This window comes from Mus caroli, unplaced genomic scaffold, assembly GCF_978045245.1.
Source record: "Mus caroli unplaced genomic scaffold, Mus_caroli_1 scaffold_13, whole genome shotgun sequence".
Taxonomy (NCBI): Eukaryota; Metazoa; Chordata; class Mammalia; order Rodentia; family Muridae; genus Mus; species Mus caroli.
This window is the reverse complement of record NW_028227268.1, coordinates 43,820,988-43,842,960: the sequence shown is the minus strand read 5'-3', so window position 1 is coordinate 43,842,960 and position 21,973 is coordinate 43,820,988. Positions and strand designations below refer to the sequence as shown.

Here is a 21,973-nt window from a genome sequence, read left to right as displayed (position 1 = left end):
GGAAGCGTGCCTATTACTGTCATATGTATTCTTCTGACAGGTGTTGTGGGACTGTAATTTGATCAAGTGACTCAAAATGAAGACTCCCTTCCAAACATAATTCCTGTCATCAACATAACAACAGGAAGGACACGTCCTTCAAGAAGACTTTTCACAGATCTTGAGCACCCCTAATATTCTATCCATTCGTGGGAATATGAAGAAGAGCTTGCCATCAGAGGTTGTAAGGAAGACAAGGAAAAGCCGGCCATGGGTCCAGCCAACTGGGCGGGGTCGGATCAGGAAGCCCGCACCCAGTAGGACCCCGAGTCCCGCGGATGGCCGGCAGAGGGCGCTAGGGTACCAGGCGGGGGCGGGGCTGCGCTTGCTTCCGCCGCGCAGGCGCAATCGTGTCGCTCGCGGTGTCTCCAGTTGGCGTCCGCCGGGAAGGCGGGTGAGCCGCGCTGCGCGGGCCCTTGGGCGGGGACTCGGGGGGCGGCGGGGGCGGACTGGGGATTACCGAGGCTGCCTGCAGGGCCGGGATCTGTGGAAGCCCTGGGGGCGATCTGCGGGCGCTCCAGGCTTTCCCCGAGAGCCAGCGACACCTGTCGCAGCCATAGTTGCTGCGCCGCGGAGGAGCGTGGGAGGCCGGGATGCGGTGTCGGAGGACACGGGGAGCCAGGTCTCCGCCATGTGCTGCTGGCATCAGCACTCGGCTGGAGCAGCCTCCGTTCTATGGTTTTTAAAGAGGAGACGTGCTACTTTTACTCGGTCTGCAGGAACACCCTGTTACCAGGAGTATCTGGAATAATTTTGGTCTTTGCAATATGTAATCCTATCTGGCCTTGAACTCGTAATCCCCCTGCCCCAACTTCCCAGTAGTACTGTGATTCCCGGCCAGTGCTAAAGTGCACACGTTTAGAATGTGCGCAGATGTGCATCTACGGCCACTGTTGATTTTAGAACATTTACCTTGAAAGAAAACCATCTACATTTGCTGGCAAAACCCCTCTCCGGTCTCGTCCTTTCTCTTTGCGCTAGGCAACCACTTAGCTGATTTCCATAGATTTTGTTAGTTCTGAACGTCTCACAGAAATGGAATCAATCATATGTAGCCCGGGTTATTGGTTTCCTGCGTCTTTTATGCCGCATTCAAAGCACGCACGTGGTAGCATATGTAGGTGCTTCATTCTCTTTATTACAGAATAATTTTCCAAGGTCTGCCTGGATCAGATTTTATCTCCCCATGTGCCCAGTGATGGCCCTTGGGACTCATTTGAAGTCCTTACTCTTACATACCTGTCTTCTGGGTATAAGGTGGGGGTGGGCCAAAGAAAGGGAAGGATAAAGTGTATATCCTTGGGTGGCACGTGGGATTTGGCCAGGAAGAAAGAGACTAAGAGCTAGGAACAGCTCCGTGGTAAAAAGGTTGCCAGGCGTCCTCAAGCCCCAGGATTCATTTCCAGCATCCCCACCTCCCACAGGGATGGACCAAAAGCTGGTTCTGAAGGGTGTGCCGGTGGGAATGTAGGGAGGCTGGGCTGACCTTGGCTGTGTGGGAGAGGGACGAGGGGAGGCAGGATTGCTGGAAGAACATAAATATGCCAGATGGAGCCCTCGGATGGGCGGGGGCAGGGAGCTAACCATTCCTATTTTCAACTTTCTCCATCATGAAGATTAATTGCGTATTTAAAAAAAAATGGCTGGTGGAGGCTTAATTTAACTTTTATCAATACTCAATTGGGCATAATTTCGGGTTATTTTCTGCAGTTCCATTATCTTTTTAAATGTATGACTCTTTTTCCAATTATTTTTAGGTGACCCGTGTTAGGACATAGGTTAGTGATAAGGACAGTGAGCTTACCTGTGATTGGGTCTTTTCGTCTTAGCACCTGTGCCAACATTGTCACCTGGCACTCAGGAAGTTCCCATTATGCCCCCCCCCCCCGACCCCACCAATAGGTCTTGTTCTTTCAGCTTTATAAACTGGTTTTGTTTCAGTTTTTTTTTTTTTTAAAGATTTATTTATTATGTGTAAGTACACTGTAGTTGTCTTCAGACACACCAGAAGAGGGCATCCAGTCTTGTTACAGATGGTTGTGAGCCACCATGTGGTTGCTGGGATTTGAACTCAGGACCTCTGGAAGAGCAGTCAGCGCTCTTAACTGCTGACCCATCTCTCCAGCCCCTTGTTTAAGTTTTGAGACAGGATCTTGGATAGCCCAGGCTGACCTCGAGCTTATTATGTAGCCTAGACTGGACCTTGAACCCAGGCTTCCTGCTTCTACCTCCTGAGTGCTATTACGGGGATATGCCACCAGGCCCATTCAGTTCTGTATGTGAGTGTAATGAGTGTGTGTGTGGTCACAAGTGGAGGTCAGAGGACAACTTTTGGGAATTGGTTCTCTCCTGCCACCTTGTGGGATCCAAGTGTTTGAACTCAGATTGTAAGGCCGGTTTCTAAGGCATCCTATCTCTCTTAAGATTTTTTTTTAAAGCATTCCTTTGTGTGTGTGTGTGTGTGTAATTGACATTAGCCTGATTTTCTTTTCCATCTGTGTTTGAGAGGGTGCTACAGTGCCCTTGTATTTCTGAAAGGAGCAGAGACTTGTGGCTAAGTTTTGAATGAACAGTCTAGTTTAGTAAGCATATCATGACTGAGTCTGGTCTTGCATAGGCCCAGGAGAGTTCTTTGTGGATGGAATCCCTACTTGTGCATTTTGTTTTAGTTCTGGGGACTTAATTCAGGGACTCACATGTGTTCTGGAGGTGCTTTTAACACTGGCTTACTTCCCTGTCCCAGCCTTAGCATTCTTAGGTATACCCATTTAGCAGATGTCAGGGAATAAGTAAGTCAGCAAGTAAGATTGTGAGCTTTAGAATCAAATAGACCTATGGTTAGTTCCCTGCCTGACTATGCACAGCTATGTGGCCACTGACAAATCACAGCTTCTCTGAGCCTTGGTTTCCTTATCTATAAAATGGGGCTAACGATACCTTCTCTAGTATTGTGTTTAAAGCTGTCATAATGAACTAATCAGCCTCTTTGTGAAAAGTTGATCAGATATGAATGACATCAGCTTTGCAGAAGATTCTGGATAAACAAGGTGTTGGTCTTCTTAGTGGTCCTGTACACTCAGATGCCAGGGAAGATGTTGTGTGGATGAGCAATGCTGAGGACAGTTCTCTCTGTCCTGGGGTGTGATTGTCTCTGCACTTTCATTACATAGAGATGACTTGAATAACACTCAGGCACCCCAGAGATTGTACAGCCGGCTGGGGCTCTTATTAGACAGTACAAGATGGGTACGCGGACTTAATAATAGTCCATGCAGAAAGGTACTTTGAAATGGATGCCAGGGTCAGCAGGGTCTGAACAGAGAATGCAGTCTGAGCTGCATTCCTTGAATTCTCGGGTCACGGGAGTTGACAGGGTCATTGTTCATGGAACTGGTCCGAACACACTCAGTCTGCTGTTTCTCACACTCTTGGTGTGCTTGAGAGTCGGGGGAGGAAACTCAGGGATGAGGGAGAGTGGGGAGGATGCGAAGCACTGAGTAGGGCAGGGTGGGGTGGGGTGGGGTGGGGAAGATGGTAATGTCTTCACTCCTGTGCTGGAAAGGGGATGATGGCAGAGGGACTGAGGGAGTCGGCTTTGTGTGATGGACTTGCTGGTGATCAGGACAGAGCTCAGATGCTTCACATTTCTTTTTTTTTTAAAATATTTATTTATTTATTTATTATATGTAATTACACTGTAGCTGTCTTCAGACACTCCAGAAAGGGAGTCAGATCTTGTTACGGATGGTTGTGAGCCACCATGTGGTTGCTGGGATTTGAACTCCGGACCTTCGGAAGAGCAGTCGGGTGCTCTTACCCACTGAGCCATCTCACTAGCCCCGCTTCACATTTCTTGTGCTTCTTAGTTTGTCCCCCACCCCCTCAGTTTTTCGAGACAGGGTTTCTCTGTGTAGCCCTGGCTGTTCTGGAACTTGCTCTGTAGACCAGGCTGGTCTTGAACTCAGAAATCTGCCTTCCTCTGCCTCCTGAGTGCTGGGATTAAAGGCATGTACAACCACCACCCAGCACATATCTCCTCTTAATACTTGTACCTGCATCATATAAGAATAAGAGCAAACACCACATAGCCACAATATCGTCGTGATTCCCAACACCATTAGAAGGTTCAGACCATCTGGACAGTGTCAGCTGGTGTGTAGCTATGGAAAGGTTTTGGTTGAGGGGTTGATAAAGCACTATAACACCCTCCCTCAGAAAATGGCTGCCGGGCCTTCCTTGCACACAAGTGGTTGCCCTTCCCTTAGTCCAGCTGAGAGCCTGATCAGGCTAGAGTGAGACGGGGTGACATGGCCTTTCTGAGGTCACCACAGTTCCTGCTGTGCGTTTGAGCCACTTCCTGTCTACCGGCTCTGCCTGTGCCTGTGTCAGTCTTATACTTAGCCAGCATCAGGAAATGTAGGTCTGGCGATGTGGAGAGATTTAATCAGTCCTGGGGGCAGGCAGGAGTGGTACGTGGCCTCAGTTCCCGCTACTGTCTCTCCTGTCTGGAGGATGTTAGATGTTTACAAGTGACTGTTATGGGGCTAGAATGAACAGGCGGAGCCTTTCCTACACAAGAGTTCTCTTGAAGCCCTTTGAACTGGGACCATGACTCTTTCCTCTTTCCTGGCAACTTTCTGTCTTAGGGTTAGAGTCAGGGCATTTTTGGCTTTGTAGGGTTTGGACTTGCCAGCTCACAGAATTACAGGACAAATTCCTTGTCACACACACAACAGACACACACATTTATCCTCTCCATACACACACTCATATACCCCACATGTACACACATATACACCCATGCATATACTCACATACCCCACACTGACAGACACACACACTCTACACATACACACATACCTCACACCGACACACACACTGAGGCCCCTGACTAATATATCTGTCCCATGTCAAGCCTTCTGTCACCTGTCACAGGCTAGAGACCATCCCTAGACACAGCTGCCACAGACTGTCCCACTCAGCTAGAGGGGTAGGTGATGCAGACACAGGACTCCCTGGGCCATGGAAAGGGACCTGGGTGTTCTGTAGGCCGTCACCTTTCCCGCTCAGTGCCACGGGCACCGTTTCTGCCAGTCCCTCATTTTGATTGCAACTCTATTCGCTTGGTACATTTCTGTGCCCATTCCTTAAAAACAACATACCCAAAATGGTTTTAAACATAACATTTTGAGAAAAGTTGCCAGGGTGACAAGTGGGGGAGGATTCGGAGGTGACAAGGACAAGGGGGATTAGGAGGAGACTGGGTGCCCTGAAATTTGTTGTTTCAGGTCCACTTAGGCTGTTGTGTGGAGAGCAGGTAGGGAAATGGATAGAAGGTGGAGAGGCCAGTTCTAGACTGTGGCAGGTGAGGCAGGAAGAGTCTGCGCTGGAAGGAGCTGTAAATCTAAGAGGCACAGAGAGGTAGATTTTGAGAGGAGTTCAAGTGGCTTAGGGTTAGAAGGAGGAGGACTGGTTGGGCTTTGAGGGATGATCTGAGCATCTGTGCCTGGAAGAGCTTTCATAGGGCACGGCTGGGGTTGGAGTCCGAGGTCAAGTCCGAAGGGCAGAATAAGAGAGCAAGCATTTTCCAGGGTCGGGGCTTCCACTGTAGTCTTGGTGATGGTTCGTGGCCCCTAAATAATAGTAAACCCACACTTTAAATTAAATTAAAGCAGTTTTTAGTTCAGCTCCTCTCAGTGGACCCACACATGTATTCTCTGCTGGTTATTACTAAGAATGACTAAGTAATATAATTGAGCTGAAAATAATCTTCCGCCCATACTTGCTGGGTTGGTTACTAAGTATTGCCTGGGTTTTAAAGCAGTGAAGCAAACTTGTGCTCTTTCCAAATGTTAAGTTTGAGGGCCGCAGATGGTAACCATCTGTTCCGGACTAGCATTTTACAATATTTGATTAGCACTTTATATAGTCTGGGGAAGCCTGCCAGGGGAGCTGCCTGTCGAGTTGGGACTGTAGTGTGTCCTCTGTGGTTGTCCTTGAGGGTCCTGCCCATCACAGCTTTTTTTTTTTAATTTTTTATTTTTTAGATTTATTTTATTTTATGTATATGAGTATACTGTAGCTGTACAGATGGTTGTGAGCCTTCATGTGGTTGTTGGGAATTGAATTTAGGACTCCTGTTCACTCTGGTCCCGCTCACTCTGATTGACCCCACTTGCTCCAGTCACCCCCATCACAGCTTATGAGGTCACCCTCTGTGGGCTAGGCTAAAGCAGAGCCAGTCACTCTGCTGAAATCAGGGGGTTGAAGAGCCCTGTCCTGTTTAGACTTCCTTACAGCTGCAACCATTGAAATGGGTCATAGAAGTGGTTTGGTTTTGGTTTGGTCTTTGAGACATATAGCCCAGGCTGTCCTTAAACTCATTACCTACATAGCCAAGGGTGACCCTGTGATCTTGCTGCCTCCACCTCCTTAGTGCTGGGATATCAGGCCTGCACCGGCATGCTTTCTGTTTGCAGTGTTAGAGATTGTACCCAGAACTTCCTAAACGCTAGGCAGGCGTTTTACCAACTTAAACACACCCCAGCCCCTGAAAGTAGAAGTGGGGCATCGAGCTCTATCAGAGTCTTTCGGGTTGAAGATGACAGAATCGCCGTTCCAAGCGGCTTTGCAGGTAATCGGAGTAATTTGTCAGGGTATTAGTTCTGGGGCCTGGCCTTCCTATGGATTTAACATTTTAAGACTTTGTTCTAGCAAGTTCCAGCTCTGCCTTCTGCTTGGAACCAAGAGGAGGCAAGATGGAATCCCTTATAGAATTACTGAGTCTAGTTGGGAAGGGAGTCTTCCAGTACCAGCTGCTCATCTGCGAGCCAATCCCTGAACAGATAGGAATCCTGGGCCCTGGTTGGTCAGGCATTGTTGGGCCCCTGTGCACCGGAGTTTTGCAAAGCTGTCATTTGCTAGGAGGGAGAACAGATGATGGGAGCGGACAATTGCTGGTCAACTCCAGTGTTAGAGAAAGAGCCGGAAGAACCATGAGAGCTGAGGAGACGAGCGTGTATTGTTCCGAAAAGATATCCTTGAAATAGAATGTTGGTGCCTCTGACCCCAGCCTATCATGGTTCCCATGTTAGTGCAGGGATGTCAGGCAGTTCTAGTGGGTGGTTCTCCTGGCAGCGTTCTCCGCAGCCTTTGCAACTTTAAAACTAACACCAGTCACTCGGTCCCTTCTCTGAGCTTTTTCATCTGGCAGGAGCCTGTCCCTCCTAGACAGGAAGCCTGCAGTGCAGAGATAACAGGATCGACGGCTGGTTCAGTTCATCCAGTGTGAAGCTTGCTGGGGGCCAGGCCCAGTGCTGAGGCTTGGGCCCAGCTCAGCTACGAGAGCCTCCCGCATGACATCAAAGTGATTCACTCCCACGGAGAGTGGGGTGCAGGCAGTGAGAAAGGGCTTCCACTGAGGGGCTGGGAAGGGAGCCACCGCCATGCGGAGCTGTAGAGAACTGACATTCTTGCTAGTTGGAGATTCTGGGGCACATTCCTGGGGCTGACATGGGTGTATCCAGGATAGCGGGTCAGAGCTCACTTGGTATCAAGTGTGGAATAGAATGGACTGACATTGGGTGCCAGGCAGGGTCCTTTGGAGCAGTGGGCACACAGGTAAGATCAGGGCTGGAGGCACCTAATGGAAGGGTAACAGATCTTTGTATTTTAGAGCCCACCATTTAGAAACACCTGTACTCTCTTCAAAAGACAAAGCTGGGCCAATAACATGGCTCTGTCAGGGGAAGGGAGGTCCCTGCCTCTAAGCCTAATGACACCAGTTCAAAACTCAAGCCTACCTCATGGAAAGAGAGCACTGACTCCTGCAAGCTGTCCTCTAACCTTCACACGTGTGCTGTGACACACACGCTCTTGAGTGTAAACACACACACACACACACACAAGTTCATCTTAGTTCGTACAGTAGGACCTGAGTTCAGTTCCCAGAATCCTCCTCGGGTAGCTGATCAGGAACTCCAGCTCCAGGCAATCCCATGCTGCTGGCCTCTTTGGGCACCAGTACTCACATGTGCATACCCTCCACAGACATTCATACTATAATTAGAAAAGATAAGCCTTTAAAAATCACAATAGAAACATGTTTTGAAGTATCCTGTGGTACTCCATAATTCTTATGATTTATGTAATAGCTGAAAAACAGATTCACATTTTAAAAATATGGAAGCTGGGGGGGCAGGGGGTGGGGAGTGGTGCATGCCTTTAACTCAGCACTTAGGAAACAGACTGAGGCAGATCTCTGAGTTCGAGGCCCGCCTAATCTACCAAGTAAGTTCCAGGACAGCCAGGCCTACAAAGAATCCCTGTCTTGAAAAGCCAAAATAAATGGATGGATAGATAGACAGACAGACGGACATAGACACAGAAGATGGAAAAATGGATTCCTTAGATACAGAAGGAAGCATGGCAGACCGACCATTCCATTGACACAAACCTTGGGAACATGTGAAGGAGCCTGGGTTGGGGAAGCCAGTGAGCAGCTGCTGGAGCTGGGAAGTGAGGAAGGAGCTGGAGGGAGGCAGAGGTAATTGTGGTTGGATAAGCTTGTTCTTCATTGTGGCGGTGGTGGTTCCTGCAGAGGCGGACATGTGAAAATTGCCAAGTGTCTCTGTGAATTTTTGTATGTTAATAGCATCTTTCCCCTCTAATATTTAAAAAGATTTTAAATTATGTTTTATGTTATGGGCATGACTGTTTACTTTCATGTGTGTGTGTGTGCATGCCTGTGTATGTGCATAAACATATGTGTACATAAACTCCTGTGTGCAGGAATGCGTATGTGTGAGTGTGTGTGTGTGAATGCTCACATGTGCGTGCATGAATGTGTGTGCACCATGTGTATGTTTGGTGTCTCTGGAGGCCAGAAGAGGTATTGGATCCTGGGTGTAACAGAAGAATCAGACAGTTGTGAGCAGCCACGTGGGTGCTAGGAACTGAACCCAAGTTCTCAGGAAGAACAGCAAGTGCTCTTAACTGTAGAACCATCTCTTTCGGCTCCAAACAAACAAACAAACAAACATGAATTTTGAGGCAGTGTCTCGCTATATCGTCTGGCTGGTCTGGAATTCATGGAAGGCTTCAATTCAGGTCCCCTTTCTTTTGTTTCTGGATGCTGGAGCCAGAATGCCAAGGTTTAAATCTCAGGCCTTTTGTCAGCTGTGTGAGCTTAGGCAAGATACCTTACCTTTCTGTGCTTAGTTTTCATATGTTTGCAACAATTTTTATGTTAAATAAATATTGTGCTCATTGTAACTAATGACTCAGTAACATGAAGTCACGTACCTAGTCCCAGCTTCTCTTTGGTCACTCCATCTATAGCTTCTTCGTGGGATCCACACTGTGCATTCTGACCTGCTAAGCATCTCATTAACATGCAGCTATCTGTCTAGGGCCCAAGATTGTATTTCCTTTTTTTAATAAAAGATTTAATTATTTTATGTGTATGAGTACACTGTAGCTGTGCAGATGGTTGTGAGCCTTCATGTGGTTGCTGGGAATTGAATTCAGAACCTGTGCTTGCTCCAGCTCACTCTGGTCAGCCATGCTTGGCCCCGCTTGCTCCGGCCCAAAGATTTATTATTATATGTAAGTACACTGTAGCTGTCTTCAGACACACCAGAAGAGGTATGTCAGATCGTATGTCAGATCTCATTGTGGATGGTTGTGAGCCACCATGTGGTTGCTGGGATTTGAACTCAGGACCTTTGGAAGAGTAGTCAGTGCTCTTAAGAACTGAGCTGTCGGCCAGCCTGGTCTATAAAGTGAGTTCCAGGACAGCCAGGGCTATACAGAGAAACCCTGTCTCGAAAAAAAACAAAAACAAAAAACAAACAAACAAACAAACAAACAAAAGAACTGAACTGTCTCTGCAGCCCAAGATTTTATTTCATACCAGTGTTAGTGCTTTGGGAACAACACTTTGACTAGCCAGGTTTAGACCTTCAGGCTTCCCATCCTCTTGCCTGATGCCCTCACTAGCATGTAGGTAGCCTTGACGGCTCTGTGACTGCCACCTGGGGTTTTCTGTTCATTTTCCCCATTTCACCTGCCACCTGAAGCTAAGCTTTTGCAAGACTCTGGGCTGAGGTGACACATCTCCTTCTACACTTGCATTAGGTCCTCATGGGCCTGCTGTATGCTAAGGCTAGCCCCAGCTCAGGGTGTAGGCTTCTGGAGTTGGGCCACAAGGGGGACCAAGCCTCTGTGCAGATGGCTCACAGAGGGCTGGGACTGGAGACCGGTGCCACCGTGGAACTGGCCTGATGGCTAAGAACGTGATGTTCTGTGTTTTTCAGGGCTGAGGCTCGCACATGGCCCCTCTGCCAGGGGCAGAGCTGATCCAGACGCCATTGCAGCTGTACCGTTACTTGTTGCGTTGTTGCCGGCAGCTGCCAACCAAGGGCATCCAGGAGTACTACAAGCATGCTGTCAGGCAGGTGGGAACAGGTCTGGGGGAGGTGTGCGCTGGGGGGCCAGAGCCACAGGTGCCAGGGAGTGGGCCTAGGAGTCTCATAAGAAGCACTGCAAACACAGGCAGCTAGCCTCTGGCTTCTGTCAGTGGCACAGCGGCTATATCCGTTGGCATCTCAGCACTGTGCTGGGACCTGAATGAGATAGCTCCAAGGCTATCAAAACAGACTGGGTAGAGGCAGGAGAGAGGAATCAGTTGATAAAGTGCTTGCCATACAAGCACGAGAACCAGAGTTCAACATCCAGAAAGACTGGGGTGGTGGCCTGCACCCAGCATTGGGGAGGCAGAGACAAGAGGATTGGGTACCCCTGGTCCCAGAAAGAGGACTTGTCTTAAATAAATAAATAAATAAATAAATAAATAAATAAATAAATAAGGATTGGGTACTCCTGGTCCCAGAAAGAGGACCTGTCTAGATAGATAGATAGATAGATAGATAGATAGATAGATAGATAGATAGATAGATAGATAGATAAAATCAGAACAAAGTTTTATGGGCCACCAGGAAGAGCAAGCAGCAGCTCTCAATTAGCAGCGACTACAGTGATGTCACAAGTGGAAGACTTGACCCAGATCCTCAGCCAGAGAGGAAGGCAGCAGTGGGAATTAGGACACTGGCTGCGGATTAGGGAGCGGTTGCATTGATGCTGATTTGTCTGAGTTTGATTGCTGGGGTTACATCAGAGGGTCCCTTTGTCAGGAAACACACAGTGAGGGTTTTAGGGGACAAGGCGTAGTGCCTGTCACTTACTTTAGAAGATTCTGAAGAGAGAATGACACAACCAGCAAGGTAAAGGGTCCCGTGCACCCTGGACTACCTTCCTATAAGAAATCACTTCTGGGGCTGGGGAGACGGCTCAGAGGTTGAGAGCACTGCAGCTCTTCCAGAGGATTCCGGTTCTGTTGTTTAGCCACCTGTGTACTGCATGCATATGGTCACAGACATAGACACAGGCAAAACACCATGCAACAAACAAAATAATAAAAATTTAACGGTGGGACTGCAGAGATGGCTTAGAAGTTAAGAGCACCGTCTGCTCTTCCAGAGGTCCTGAGTTCAATTCCCCGTGGTGCCTCATAACCAACGATAATGAGATCTGGTGCCTTCTTCTGGCCTACAGGCATACATGCAGGCAGAATGCTGGATACATAATCAATCTTTTTAAAAAAGGAAATGATTTCCAAATAAAGAACTAAAAATTAAATTTCATACAGATACATTGTGATGATACACATCTTTAATCCCAGCACTCAAGGGGCAGAGGTAGGTGGATCTCTCTGAGTTCAAGGCCAGCCAGGTCTACAGAGTGAGTTCAAGGCCAGCCAGGGCTACAGAGTGAGATCCTGTCTCACAGAGTAAAAGAGAAATAGTGGTAGCAATAGGAGGCTGATGGAAACAGGGGGCGGTGGTTAGCTTTGGGGCAGTGAGGGGAGACTTCCTGGACAGGCACCGAGTGGGCTCCTGGGATGAGTAGGAGAGTGAATGTGGGCTTGGGAGCACAGTCAAGGGAGGGAGGGCTCCATTCTTTTGGAAGAACCCTGAGGTTCACACAAGTAAATTCAGGTCTTAGGTCACTGGTCAGAAGCCACCCCGGATTTCCCAGGGTCCTTTGTCCCTGTGCCTTCTTTCCCTTCCCCATTGCTTCCCCAGCATCAGCACCTGGTGACCATCGAGGCCAATCCCTCCCCAGCACGCTTGGATTGAGTTAGATTCCTGTGCTGAGCAAATCAACCCCAGAGATTGTGGCTCCCCTTGGCCCTGCCAAATAACCTAGCTGCCCAGTGGCTGGGTCTCCTTTTCATCCTCCCTGTGGGCTGCACAGACAGTTCTGCTGCCAAGTAAACTAGGGCTCAAAAGCTGTGGTCTAAGAGCAGGGTAGGTGGGATGAGCACACCTCAGCAGAGCTAGTGCCTCATGGTCTCTTGGGACTGGGCTCTCTGAAGTTCTGGATTTCACATGACCATATCCTTTTATGCTGAAACCTACAGAGTTTCCAAGTTCACTCAGATGAAGACAACTCCGAGAGAATCCAGCAGATTATTAAAAGAGCCATTGAAGATGCCGACTGGATCATGAACAAAGTAAGTGCTTGGTTGGCTCTGGCACTGGAATAGGAATGCTGTAACCTCCTCGGCCATCAGGGGGCGCTCGCGCATCACAGTAGAAAACGGAGGCGCCTGCACTCCTCCTAGGTAGGAAGATAATCTCTTATGGTTGCTCCTCCCAGTCCCCCAAGGCGGGAACTAGAGCCGACCTTAAAGGAAGCCAGCTAACTGGTTTGGTTCCCATGGCTCCCTCAGCTGCCCTATTCACCCCAGGACCACCTGCCTGGCGGTGGTACCACCCACAGTAGGCTGGGCCCTTCTATATCAACCATTTATTAAGAAAATGCCTCACAGACACCTATAGGCCAATCCCGTAGAAGCTGAGGGTGCCTCTTCCCAGGTGACTCGAGTTTGTGTGAAGTTGACCAAGACTAGGCTGCTGTCTAGGACCAACACCTAGACTGTAGATGGGATAAAGGCACCAGGAATGTGCAGAACTGGAGTGTACCCCCAGATCCTTGTCGTCCTAGCTCAGACGCTCCAGATGTGGGGTTTAAAATCCACTTTGTAAAAACCAGATTCTGATAGGGCATTGACCTCAGTGGTCAACTGCTTGCCTAGAGCAGAAGCCCCTGGGGCTTATCCCTGACAGAAAAATCAAAACAAAGACAGGAAAGCCTCAATGATTGGCTGGGGACCCTGGGCGTCTGAGGGTCTCCTCTGCCTGGGACTTTTCTCCCACAAACAAGATTCAGAATAAGGCTGAGCCCTGGTGAGTTCCATGCTCAGTCCCAGTGCCCTCGGCCTCCCAGCCTTCTAATTAAAGAAGGAGGGCCTAGGCACCAACTCGATGTGAAGGTGAAGGGCCTTCCGATGGAGTCTCACCACCTCCCAGAAACCCCTGCAGGCGTGGAGAGGCCCGTGTGACACAACAGAGCCCTCCCCCATGGCTTCCCTCACCCGTTTCTCATCTCTCTGTCTTGCAGTATAGGAAACAAAACTGAGTGTCTGGAGCTTACGGTGAGTGCTTAGCTGCCCTGGAGTCACTTGGAACTGAGAAGCCTTCTGCTCTTGGAACAGCATCAGTTCTGGAATATTCTTTGACCTTGTTGGCTGAAAGCAAGAAATCGTAACTGACATTTGGTGAGGTGGTTCTCGTCATTGCAGCCATGTCTCCAGCATCTTTTATGTCTGCTTTTCCAGACAGAAACGATATGCAATTTGGGGAGAATTTGGAGTTCTTTTGCTTCTTCTCTGTGTTTCTCATTTTTGCTTATCTGTTCTTTTACTTTGCCCTGAAGGCAGTTAATTTATTCTGGAGGTCCCGTCACCGATCTCCCAGCCCCATAAGAGATGTCCCCTCAGATGACCACCTGTATAGAAAGAAACGAACGGGCTTGAGAACCAGGCAGCTGTGGATCTGAATCCCAGCCGGCCTATACGCCATCTGTCAGGTATCCGTGTGAGCCTGGGTGAGGCGGCAGTCATGTGCCTCACACCAACTCCCTGCACAGGGACCTTGCTGCACAGGGACCTTGCTAGGAAGCCGCTGTGCTCCTCGTCCTGTTCAGTGACTCAGCTGTGAGTGTGTCTTGTCCCCTCTCAGAGTCCACAAACCCTCTTATCTGTGCCATGCTGTGTCCATCAGTCTGTTAAGCAGCGGCTCCCTCCCAATATGCTCCAGGCAGAAACCCTGACCCTTGAAGTGGGAAAACATCTACCACACTAGACCAGCAATAAGGTGCAAGTAGGCAGGGTAGGCACCAGCCAGGTCCAGGCTTCCGTGCTCCACAGTGTGTCCTCACTGGAGAGAAGGAGATCGGGTCCAGGGGGAAGTGGCCCAGGTGGGCAAAGTAGCCAGAAGATGCAGAGAGGCCACACTGGGGGTTGAATGTTCGTGGGGCACTCGGGTGAGCTAGTGCCTGTCTGTGCCCTTGCAGTTCTGCGGGATGATGTGACCTCTGTCTAAGCAGAAGGGGCGGACAGTCCTGAAGCACGTGTGTCCACTTGTGAAAGCTCACAGTTTTCTTACTCCTCTTTTGATTTATTTCAGACAGGATCTCAGTGTATACACTGGCAGGCCTTGAACTTTTGAACTTTCAGCAGTCTTTCTGTCTCTGCCTCCCAAGCACTTAGATACAGGTGTGCCACAACACATTGCTACTGCTGCTGCTGCTGCTGCTACTGCTGCTGCTACTGATAAATGCTCAAGTCAGGACAATTTGCAGGAGGCAGCTCACTTCTTCCTCTACATGGGTCCCAGAGATTGAACTCGAGCTATCAGGCTTGGTGGCAAATGCCTCTATCTGTTGAGTCATCTGTTGGCTCTTATTATTTCTTCTTTTAAAAAAGAAGATTTTTATTTTATTTGTGTGTACCACGTGTGTGCAGGTGCCCTCAGAGGCCTGGGGACATTGGGCTCCCTGGAACTGAAGTTATAGGCAGTATGAGCTGTCTGATGAAAGTGCTAGGAACCAAACCTGAGTCTTCTGCAAGCAGTTAGCGCTCACACTCACGCTCACGCTCATGCTAAGCCATCTCTCTAGCCCTCTATTGTTTCTCCCTGACTGCTGTTCTCTGAATAGGATTGTTCCCTCGACATGTGTGTCAAACAACGCTAAGGACTTGGGTAAGTCAGACACCCACTTGCCTGGAAGGATCATTCCTCAGAGATGAGCAGAGCCACAGGTTTGGGCTCCAAGATGACTGCCAGGCAAAGGGCAAGAGCAAAGCCGCAGTCCCTCCATCCCCACTGCTGCTGTCCAGTCCATCTGAGCCCAGGGACTAATCCTCACCTGGTGGTGGTCGTGGCAATTGAGTAGCCATGTGTGCCACCATGCCTGGCCTTAGGCAGAGTTGTTCATTAGAATGGGGCTGAAGAGAAAGGACTAACACTGATTTGAGGACCAGGGGCTGCCACTCACAGGGAGTGTGAGAGGGGTGTGGGGTCCCGTTGTTATGAGGGTGGTTTCAGAGAACACAATACAGATCAGTGGCCAGGTTATCCCTATGACATAGGACATCGACCTGTATCTGGTGGGGTCTCCCTATTGATAAAATAAGGGTGGAAGACAGGCTTATTTCATTTGTTGAAAGTGAAAGAGAGGGCTGAAGAGCAGTTAAGAGCACTGACTGCTCTTCCAGAGGTCCTGAGTTTAATTCCCAGCAACCACATGGTGGCTCACAACCATCTATAATGGGATTTGGTGCCCTCTTCTGGTATCTGAAGAGAGCAATAGTGTACTCATATTTATAAAATAAATAAGGCTGGAGCAAGCAGGGCCAGAAAATATATAAATAAAAAGAAAAAGGAAAAGATAAAGAAAAAGGGTACTTTAAAAAAAAAAAAAAGAAAGAAAGTGGGGGAGAAAAAACTGAATCTCCATGAATGTGTCCTTAATATTTGATCCCTCTCCAAGATGTCTTCTCCAGTCATGTGTGTGTGTGTGTCCACATGTATGTGTGTGAGTGTCCACACACACATGTGCCAGTACCTGGGTATACCTGTGTGTGCACAGGGAGAGCAGGGTCTGATGCTGGGTTGTCCCTCTGTTGCTCAGTACGTGGCATTCTGAGGCAGGGTCTCTCCCCACAGGTCACTGATTGATGAGACTGCCAGCCTGCAGATTCTGGGGATCTAACTCATGCTCTCTCCTGCCACACACACACACTACCCGGGCCTCAGGTGTGTGCCAGTGAGCCCAGCTTTTCTGTGGGCATTGGGGGTCTGAATGCAGATCTTACTCATTGCGCTGAGCTGTTTTCACAGGCCTTTCCTTCTTGTTCTTAAGGACATGGTGGCAGGTGGAAGTCTGACTTCAGAGCTGCTTTGCAGTTGCTGGCCCTACTTTATGGGATGGGGACAAGAACGGTGGCACGGGCTCTGTCTGCAGTGGGTGAACCATGGGGCGGCATCAGTTTGATATGGAAATGACAGTGTGGAGAAGACACCCTCCCCAAGCATGTTAAGTTAGCATAGGACCGAAGTCAGTGGAATAGCGGCCAGTGATGTCTCCCAAGTGCCAGAAGCCAGGCACAGATGGAGCAGTATCCAGTGCCAGCCTCCATAGGTGCCTCATCTCACAGGCTGAGCCATTCTGCTCCTTGAATATGATCGGCTACGGGTCCTGGCTATTAACCTAAGTGTAACAGGTAGAATCCAGGCGTACGCACACCCCTCTTTGTTCTGTTAATAAGAAACCTAATTCTCTCTGGTTTTGTTCCAGTATTGGCCAAGGAATTTAGTGAGAGTGGGGTGTAGGGGAGCCAGCTAGTGCATCTCCTGTGTTTTTGAGGGCTTTAGTTAAGGATTGTAATGTGACCTCATTGTAAACAAAGCTACCCTATCAACCAAGAGAGGTAATTGGCTCCTGCAAGACTTAGCTCCTAGGGGCTGGCAAGATGGTCCCAACAGGTGTGGGCACTGCCATGCAAACCTGACGACTGGAGTTTGATCTCCTGATTCTGTGTTAAGGAGCAAAGAGAACACCAATGCCTCTCACCTCCACATGAGACACGTGGCATACACACACCTGCATTCACACATCATGCACACACACAGTGATAACCATAAAAACAACAGTAATCTAAAGCATACATTATTTTGGGGCTGGAGCCATAGCTCAGTAGCTAAGAGCACCTACGGCTCTGGCATTGGTCAGAGTTAGAACCACATCTGGTAGCTTACAACTGACTGTAACTCCAGCTCCAGAGGGATCCAATACATCTGATCCTGCAGGCACCTCCAATCAGGTGCACACACCCACATGCATACAAATAGTTTAGAAAATTATCATAAAATAAAGGAATTATATAGCATGCTTATACCAGTATGTACCAACGCTCCTAATTTTATAAATGACTAGCCCAGGTACTATGTTCCCTGCAAAGTAGTCTCCTACAATGTAGAAGAAATGTAAGAATTAGAAATGTAATTAAGACTTAGACAATTTTTAGTTTTGGAGGAACTCAACAAGAGATGCTGCCCTGGGAGCTGGAGAGATGGCTCAGAGGTCAAGCGCACTGGCTGCTCTTTCAGAGGTCCTGAGTTCAATTCCCAGCAACCACATGGTGGCTCACAACCAACTATAATGAGATCTGGCGCCCTTTGGCCTGCAAGCATACATGCAGGCAGAATGCTGTATACATAATAAATAAAATCTTTAAAAAGAGGTGGGGGAGGTAGCCCTAGGAAGGACACTCAGCAAGAGCCTGGACAGGGTATTTGTTTGTTTGTTTATTTATTTGTTTGTTTATTATCTGTTTGTTTATTTTTACCGAGTGTTTGTTTTATGCACCAAAGTGCTCAGGCCATCCGGCTTGGTGGCAAGTGCCTTTACCCACTCAGTCATCTCGCTGGCCCAAGCTTTGTAATCTCCCATATCATCAAGTTGCCTGACTTAGCAGCCATCCAGTTGATGTCCCTTGAAGTGAGTTACTGCCACCTATTTAGGGACTTACTTGTACCCGAGGGTGCAGTAAGATTAGATTAGATCTTAGCCGGGCGTGGTGGCGCACGCCTTTAATCCCAGCACTCGGGAGGCAGAGGCAGGCGGATTTCTGAGTTCGAGGCCAGCCTGGTCTACAAAGTGAGTTCCAGGACAGCCAGGGCTATACAGAGAAACCCTGTCTCGAAAAACCAAAAAAAAAAAAAAAAAAAAAAAAAAAGATTAGATCTTAATACTTTACTGGGGAAACTTTAGCCATCAACATTTCCCTTTTCGCCCAGACAGCAGTGTGGACTGAGTGCTAGGAGCCCACCCTCGGAGCCTGTGAATTTGAAGATCATCCTAATTGTGGGGCTCAGATAAATGAGGGCAATGAGCTCACCTTGGGGGCAGAGCTGTAAGGAGGGTGGGCATTGCCTCTGTGGCACAGTAGCAGCACTAGGCGCTTACTGTATACCTGGACTTTCCAATGCCTTTCAAAATAAAGCTACCACTCTCTAAACCATTTAGCCTTGGGTAATGAAAATGGACATCTTTAAGTCTGGTCATCTGGAGTGGATCTGCTCAGTGATCTCTACACTCTGGTGTCTACAGGGGTCTGGAGAGGTTGGGACCACGACATCTGGATTACAGTGTAATGTTGGGAATGGCCAACAGAAGGGTTGGCACTTTGTCGGCCTTTCCCCAATAAGCCAGATGTCTAAACTGTTTGGATTTGGGGTCGTCTCTGAGTTTCTGTACATGTTGTTGTCCCAGTGTTAGTCTGGAAGCCTTGATAACTAGCTATGGTATGTCTTTTCTTGGGGAGACACAAAGAAACATCTTTTTATCCCAGAGAAAGAGAATGCAGACAGATGGAAGAAAGGATGCAGCTCGGAGAGCCAGTGAACTCATCTGGGTTATGTAGAGGAGCGCTACCAGAGGGGAGCTTCAAGGCATCCCATGCATGATGTGATGTCCCTTTATAGTTCAACCAAAGAATGGAGTAAGATACATGTTTCTGGGGAGCTGGGCTTCCCTTTTGCTGGTTCTTCATCATGTTGATAAAAGAATTTTTAAATGGACGCAGAAGGAAGCTTAAGAGAATGGCAGAGCAAATGTAGTTGCTGGCAGATACCTGGAGCGCAGAAACGCAGAAGAAAGCCATTACTTCCAAGTTAGGGTCAGCGAACAGCCGTGGGAAAAGAGGGTTCTTCAGAGACGCATGGGCAAGCATCCTTATCCAGCTGTCTTATCAGAAGCATGTGCAGTGAGCCAGCATCGGGAGGTCCCACTCTGAGCAGCTGACTGGAATCTCAGGGGTCTCATTTGGGACTTTCCCCTTCCTTCCTTCCTTCCTTCCTTCCTTCCTTTCCTTCCTTCCTTCCTTCCTTCCTTGATGAAATATTGATAAGTCCCCTCTTGTGATGGTCTAGTGGGATCATCACCAATACTCTGCTTCAGAATGATGACAGACACATTTGATCTGGAGGAGACACCATTACACCAGCAGCCTCTGCTCTCGAACCATGCCGCCTTTTTCATTCCCCTTCCCCATGCACCCTGGGTCATTGTGTATACTGTCTAGAAAATGAACCATTTATCTGGATGGGCCCCAGTTTGGGGAAGTTAAGATCCCCAAAGCTAAACCTAGTTTTTTGTTTGTTTTGTTTTAAATGTACATAAGAGTGTGAAAGGCTTTCATGAAGCTGGGGCACTGACTTGCTCATTTGCTATTGAAGTTTTTCAGGTAAAAGACTGGACTCTTGTAGCGCCAACAAGCAAGTCTTGGCCACCTAATCCCAATAAACTAGTTCAAGAGGCAAGTCATAGTGAAAGGCAGAGGGAGATTTAGCCAGAGTGGCCGTGTTGGGAGGGAGAGCAATTAAAGCAGTAGAGTTGTCATCCGCAAAAGAGACACATCTCCAAGTCACGCTTTGGATTCATTTTGGAGAACATCACCCAGGCCAACCCATGGCTTTGACAAAGAAATGAATGTCAGGGTGAGCCAAATATGAGGCAAAGTTGGATTTATTAAAAAGCAGGAGAAAAGGAGAGAGAGAACAGGAAAGCCTGAAAGGGGAGTGGGTTCTCTGGGAGAGTCCGGGAGATTTCTTTACAGTGGAGATAGATGGAGGTTTGGTGGCTCTGAGGTTACATCTTTAAAAGTTAAGAACCCCCCTTTCTCCTTTTATTTTTGTTTGTTTTGGTTTTTTGTTGTTGTTGTTGTTGTTTGTTTTTTTGAGACAGGGTTTCTCTGTATAGCCCTGGCTGTCCTGGAACTCACTTTGTAGACCAGGCTGGCCTCGAACTCAGAAATCTGCCTATCTCTGCCTCCCGAGTGCTGGGGATTAAAGGCGTGCGCCACCATGCCTGGCCCCCTTTCTCCTTTTAACACTGCTCAAAGAGTGTACCTTGCAACATGGCTAAAATGTAAAGAATTTCAGCTGACTGTAGATTCTCTCTGTCAACAAAGTTGTGAGGTGAGTGTAAAGGCTCAGGACAGAAGGACAGGCTGAAACCTTGAGTAAGCACCACCTGTTTACCGCCCTTGACAAGATGTCTCCAGGGAAATGCAGGTGGCCTCTGAGAGCAACGTTGCCTTTACTCTGCTTTACTTTGCTGAAAAAATTTAATCCTATGAGCAGGAAGGGCAAACCAGGTTCTGTTCTCATTCTTTCCCTCCCAGTCTTCCCCGAAGCTTTCCCTGTCTTCCCGTCCTGCCTCACAGTGACCTCAAGTTCATCTTCAGGATGCTGACATGAGGGTTACCTTCCAATGACCAGAGGCGTACATGACTGAGTAGCCCCACCCCTACTGAGTAGTGGGTGGTCCAGCCCATCACTGACTTAGCTCGGTCCTGCAAGGTGATCCAATAGGCTATTGTTAATCTGTCAATCATCTGTTCATTGGTGAGAGTGCAGACACTTTGGTGGTGGAGGGGTGTGGGGGGGTGGAGTCTGTCTTTTAAAAAAATTGCTCTTCCTGGAATTCAAGATGATTCAAGAGGAAAAGTTAAGGACAGTGATTTATCTCTCTGCCTCCAAAATCTAGACACCAAATGAAACAGAGATGCCAGGCTTTTATTAGTAAATGAACCTAGCCTGGGGTCATAGGCTCTTTCCCGAGAAGCTGGGTTTGACCACCTGTCTTCCAGAAGCAAACAGTCAAATTCATAGCAAAAATCAGAAAAAGATGGGAACTAGAGAGATGCCGCAGTGGTTAACAGTGCTTGTGGCTCTTTCCAGAAGACCTGGCTTTGGTTACAGCACCGACATCAGGTGACTCACAGCCACCCGTAACTCCAGTTCTGATGCCCTTTTCTGGCCCCTGTGACTACGTGTGCATATGTGCATACTGTAGAGAATTAAAAACAATAAAAATAAATCTTTGAAAAGGAGAGTACAGCTGGGTTGTCTCTTTCCTGAGGGATCACTTGGATACTGTCTCTCATGATATACTGGTTTAATTATGTTCTTCTTTCTACCCAGTTACACAGTGTCTTAGTCAGGGTTTCTATTCCTGCACAAACATGATGACCAAGAAGCAAGTTGGGGAGGAAAGGGTTTATTCAGCTTACTCTTCTACATTGCTGTTCATCACCAAAGAAGTCAGGACTGGAACTCAAGCAGGTCAGGAAGCAGGAGCTGATGCAGAGGCCACGGAGGGATATTCTTTACTGGCTTGCCTCTCCTGGCTTGCTCAGCCTACTCTCTTATAGAACCCAAGACTACCAGCCCAGGGATGGTCCCACCCACAAGGGGCCTTTCCCCCTTGATCACTAATTGAGAAAATGCCTTACAGTTGGATCTCATGGAGGCATTTCCTCAACTGAAGCTCCTTTCTCTGTGATAACTCCAGCTGTGTCAAGTTGACACAAAAATAGCCAGTACAATTGACCCCTTGTCAACTTGACACACAAACACATCACTAGTAAGCCTCAACCCTTACATTCTTATTCATCCCCAAG

General features: G+C 48.3%; 1 protein-coding gene across 1 annotated transcript; it reads left to right on the top strand.

Annotated features, from left to right (window-relative positions):
* The first annotated feature begins 353 nt into the window (after nt 1-353).
* On the top strand, nt 354-21,400 carry Lyrm9 (LYR motif containing 9). Its single transcript, XM_021176961.3, has 4 exons — nt 354-433; nt 10,356-10,496; nt 12,521-12,613; nt 13,564-21,400. The coding sequence occupies exons 2-4, from the start codon at nt 10,371-10,373 to the stop codon at nt 13,579-13,581; spliced, it is 237 nt and encodes a 78-aa protein (XP_021032620.1). The 5' UTR covers nt 354-433; nt 10,356-10,370; the 3' UTR covers nt 13,582-21,400.
* Nucleotides 21,401-21,973: the final 573 nt, after the last annotated feature.

Coding starts and splice junctions, on each gene's coding strand:
- Lyrm9 (XM_021176961.3), top strand. CDS start 10,371: ATGGCCCCTCTGCCAGGGGCAGAGCTGATCCAGACGCCATTGCAGCTG. Junction 10,497..12,520: donor ACAAGCATGCTGTCAGGCAG/GTGGGAACAGGT, acceptor TGAAACCTACAG/AGTTTCCAAGTTCACTCAGA.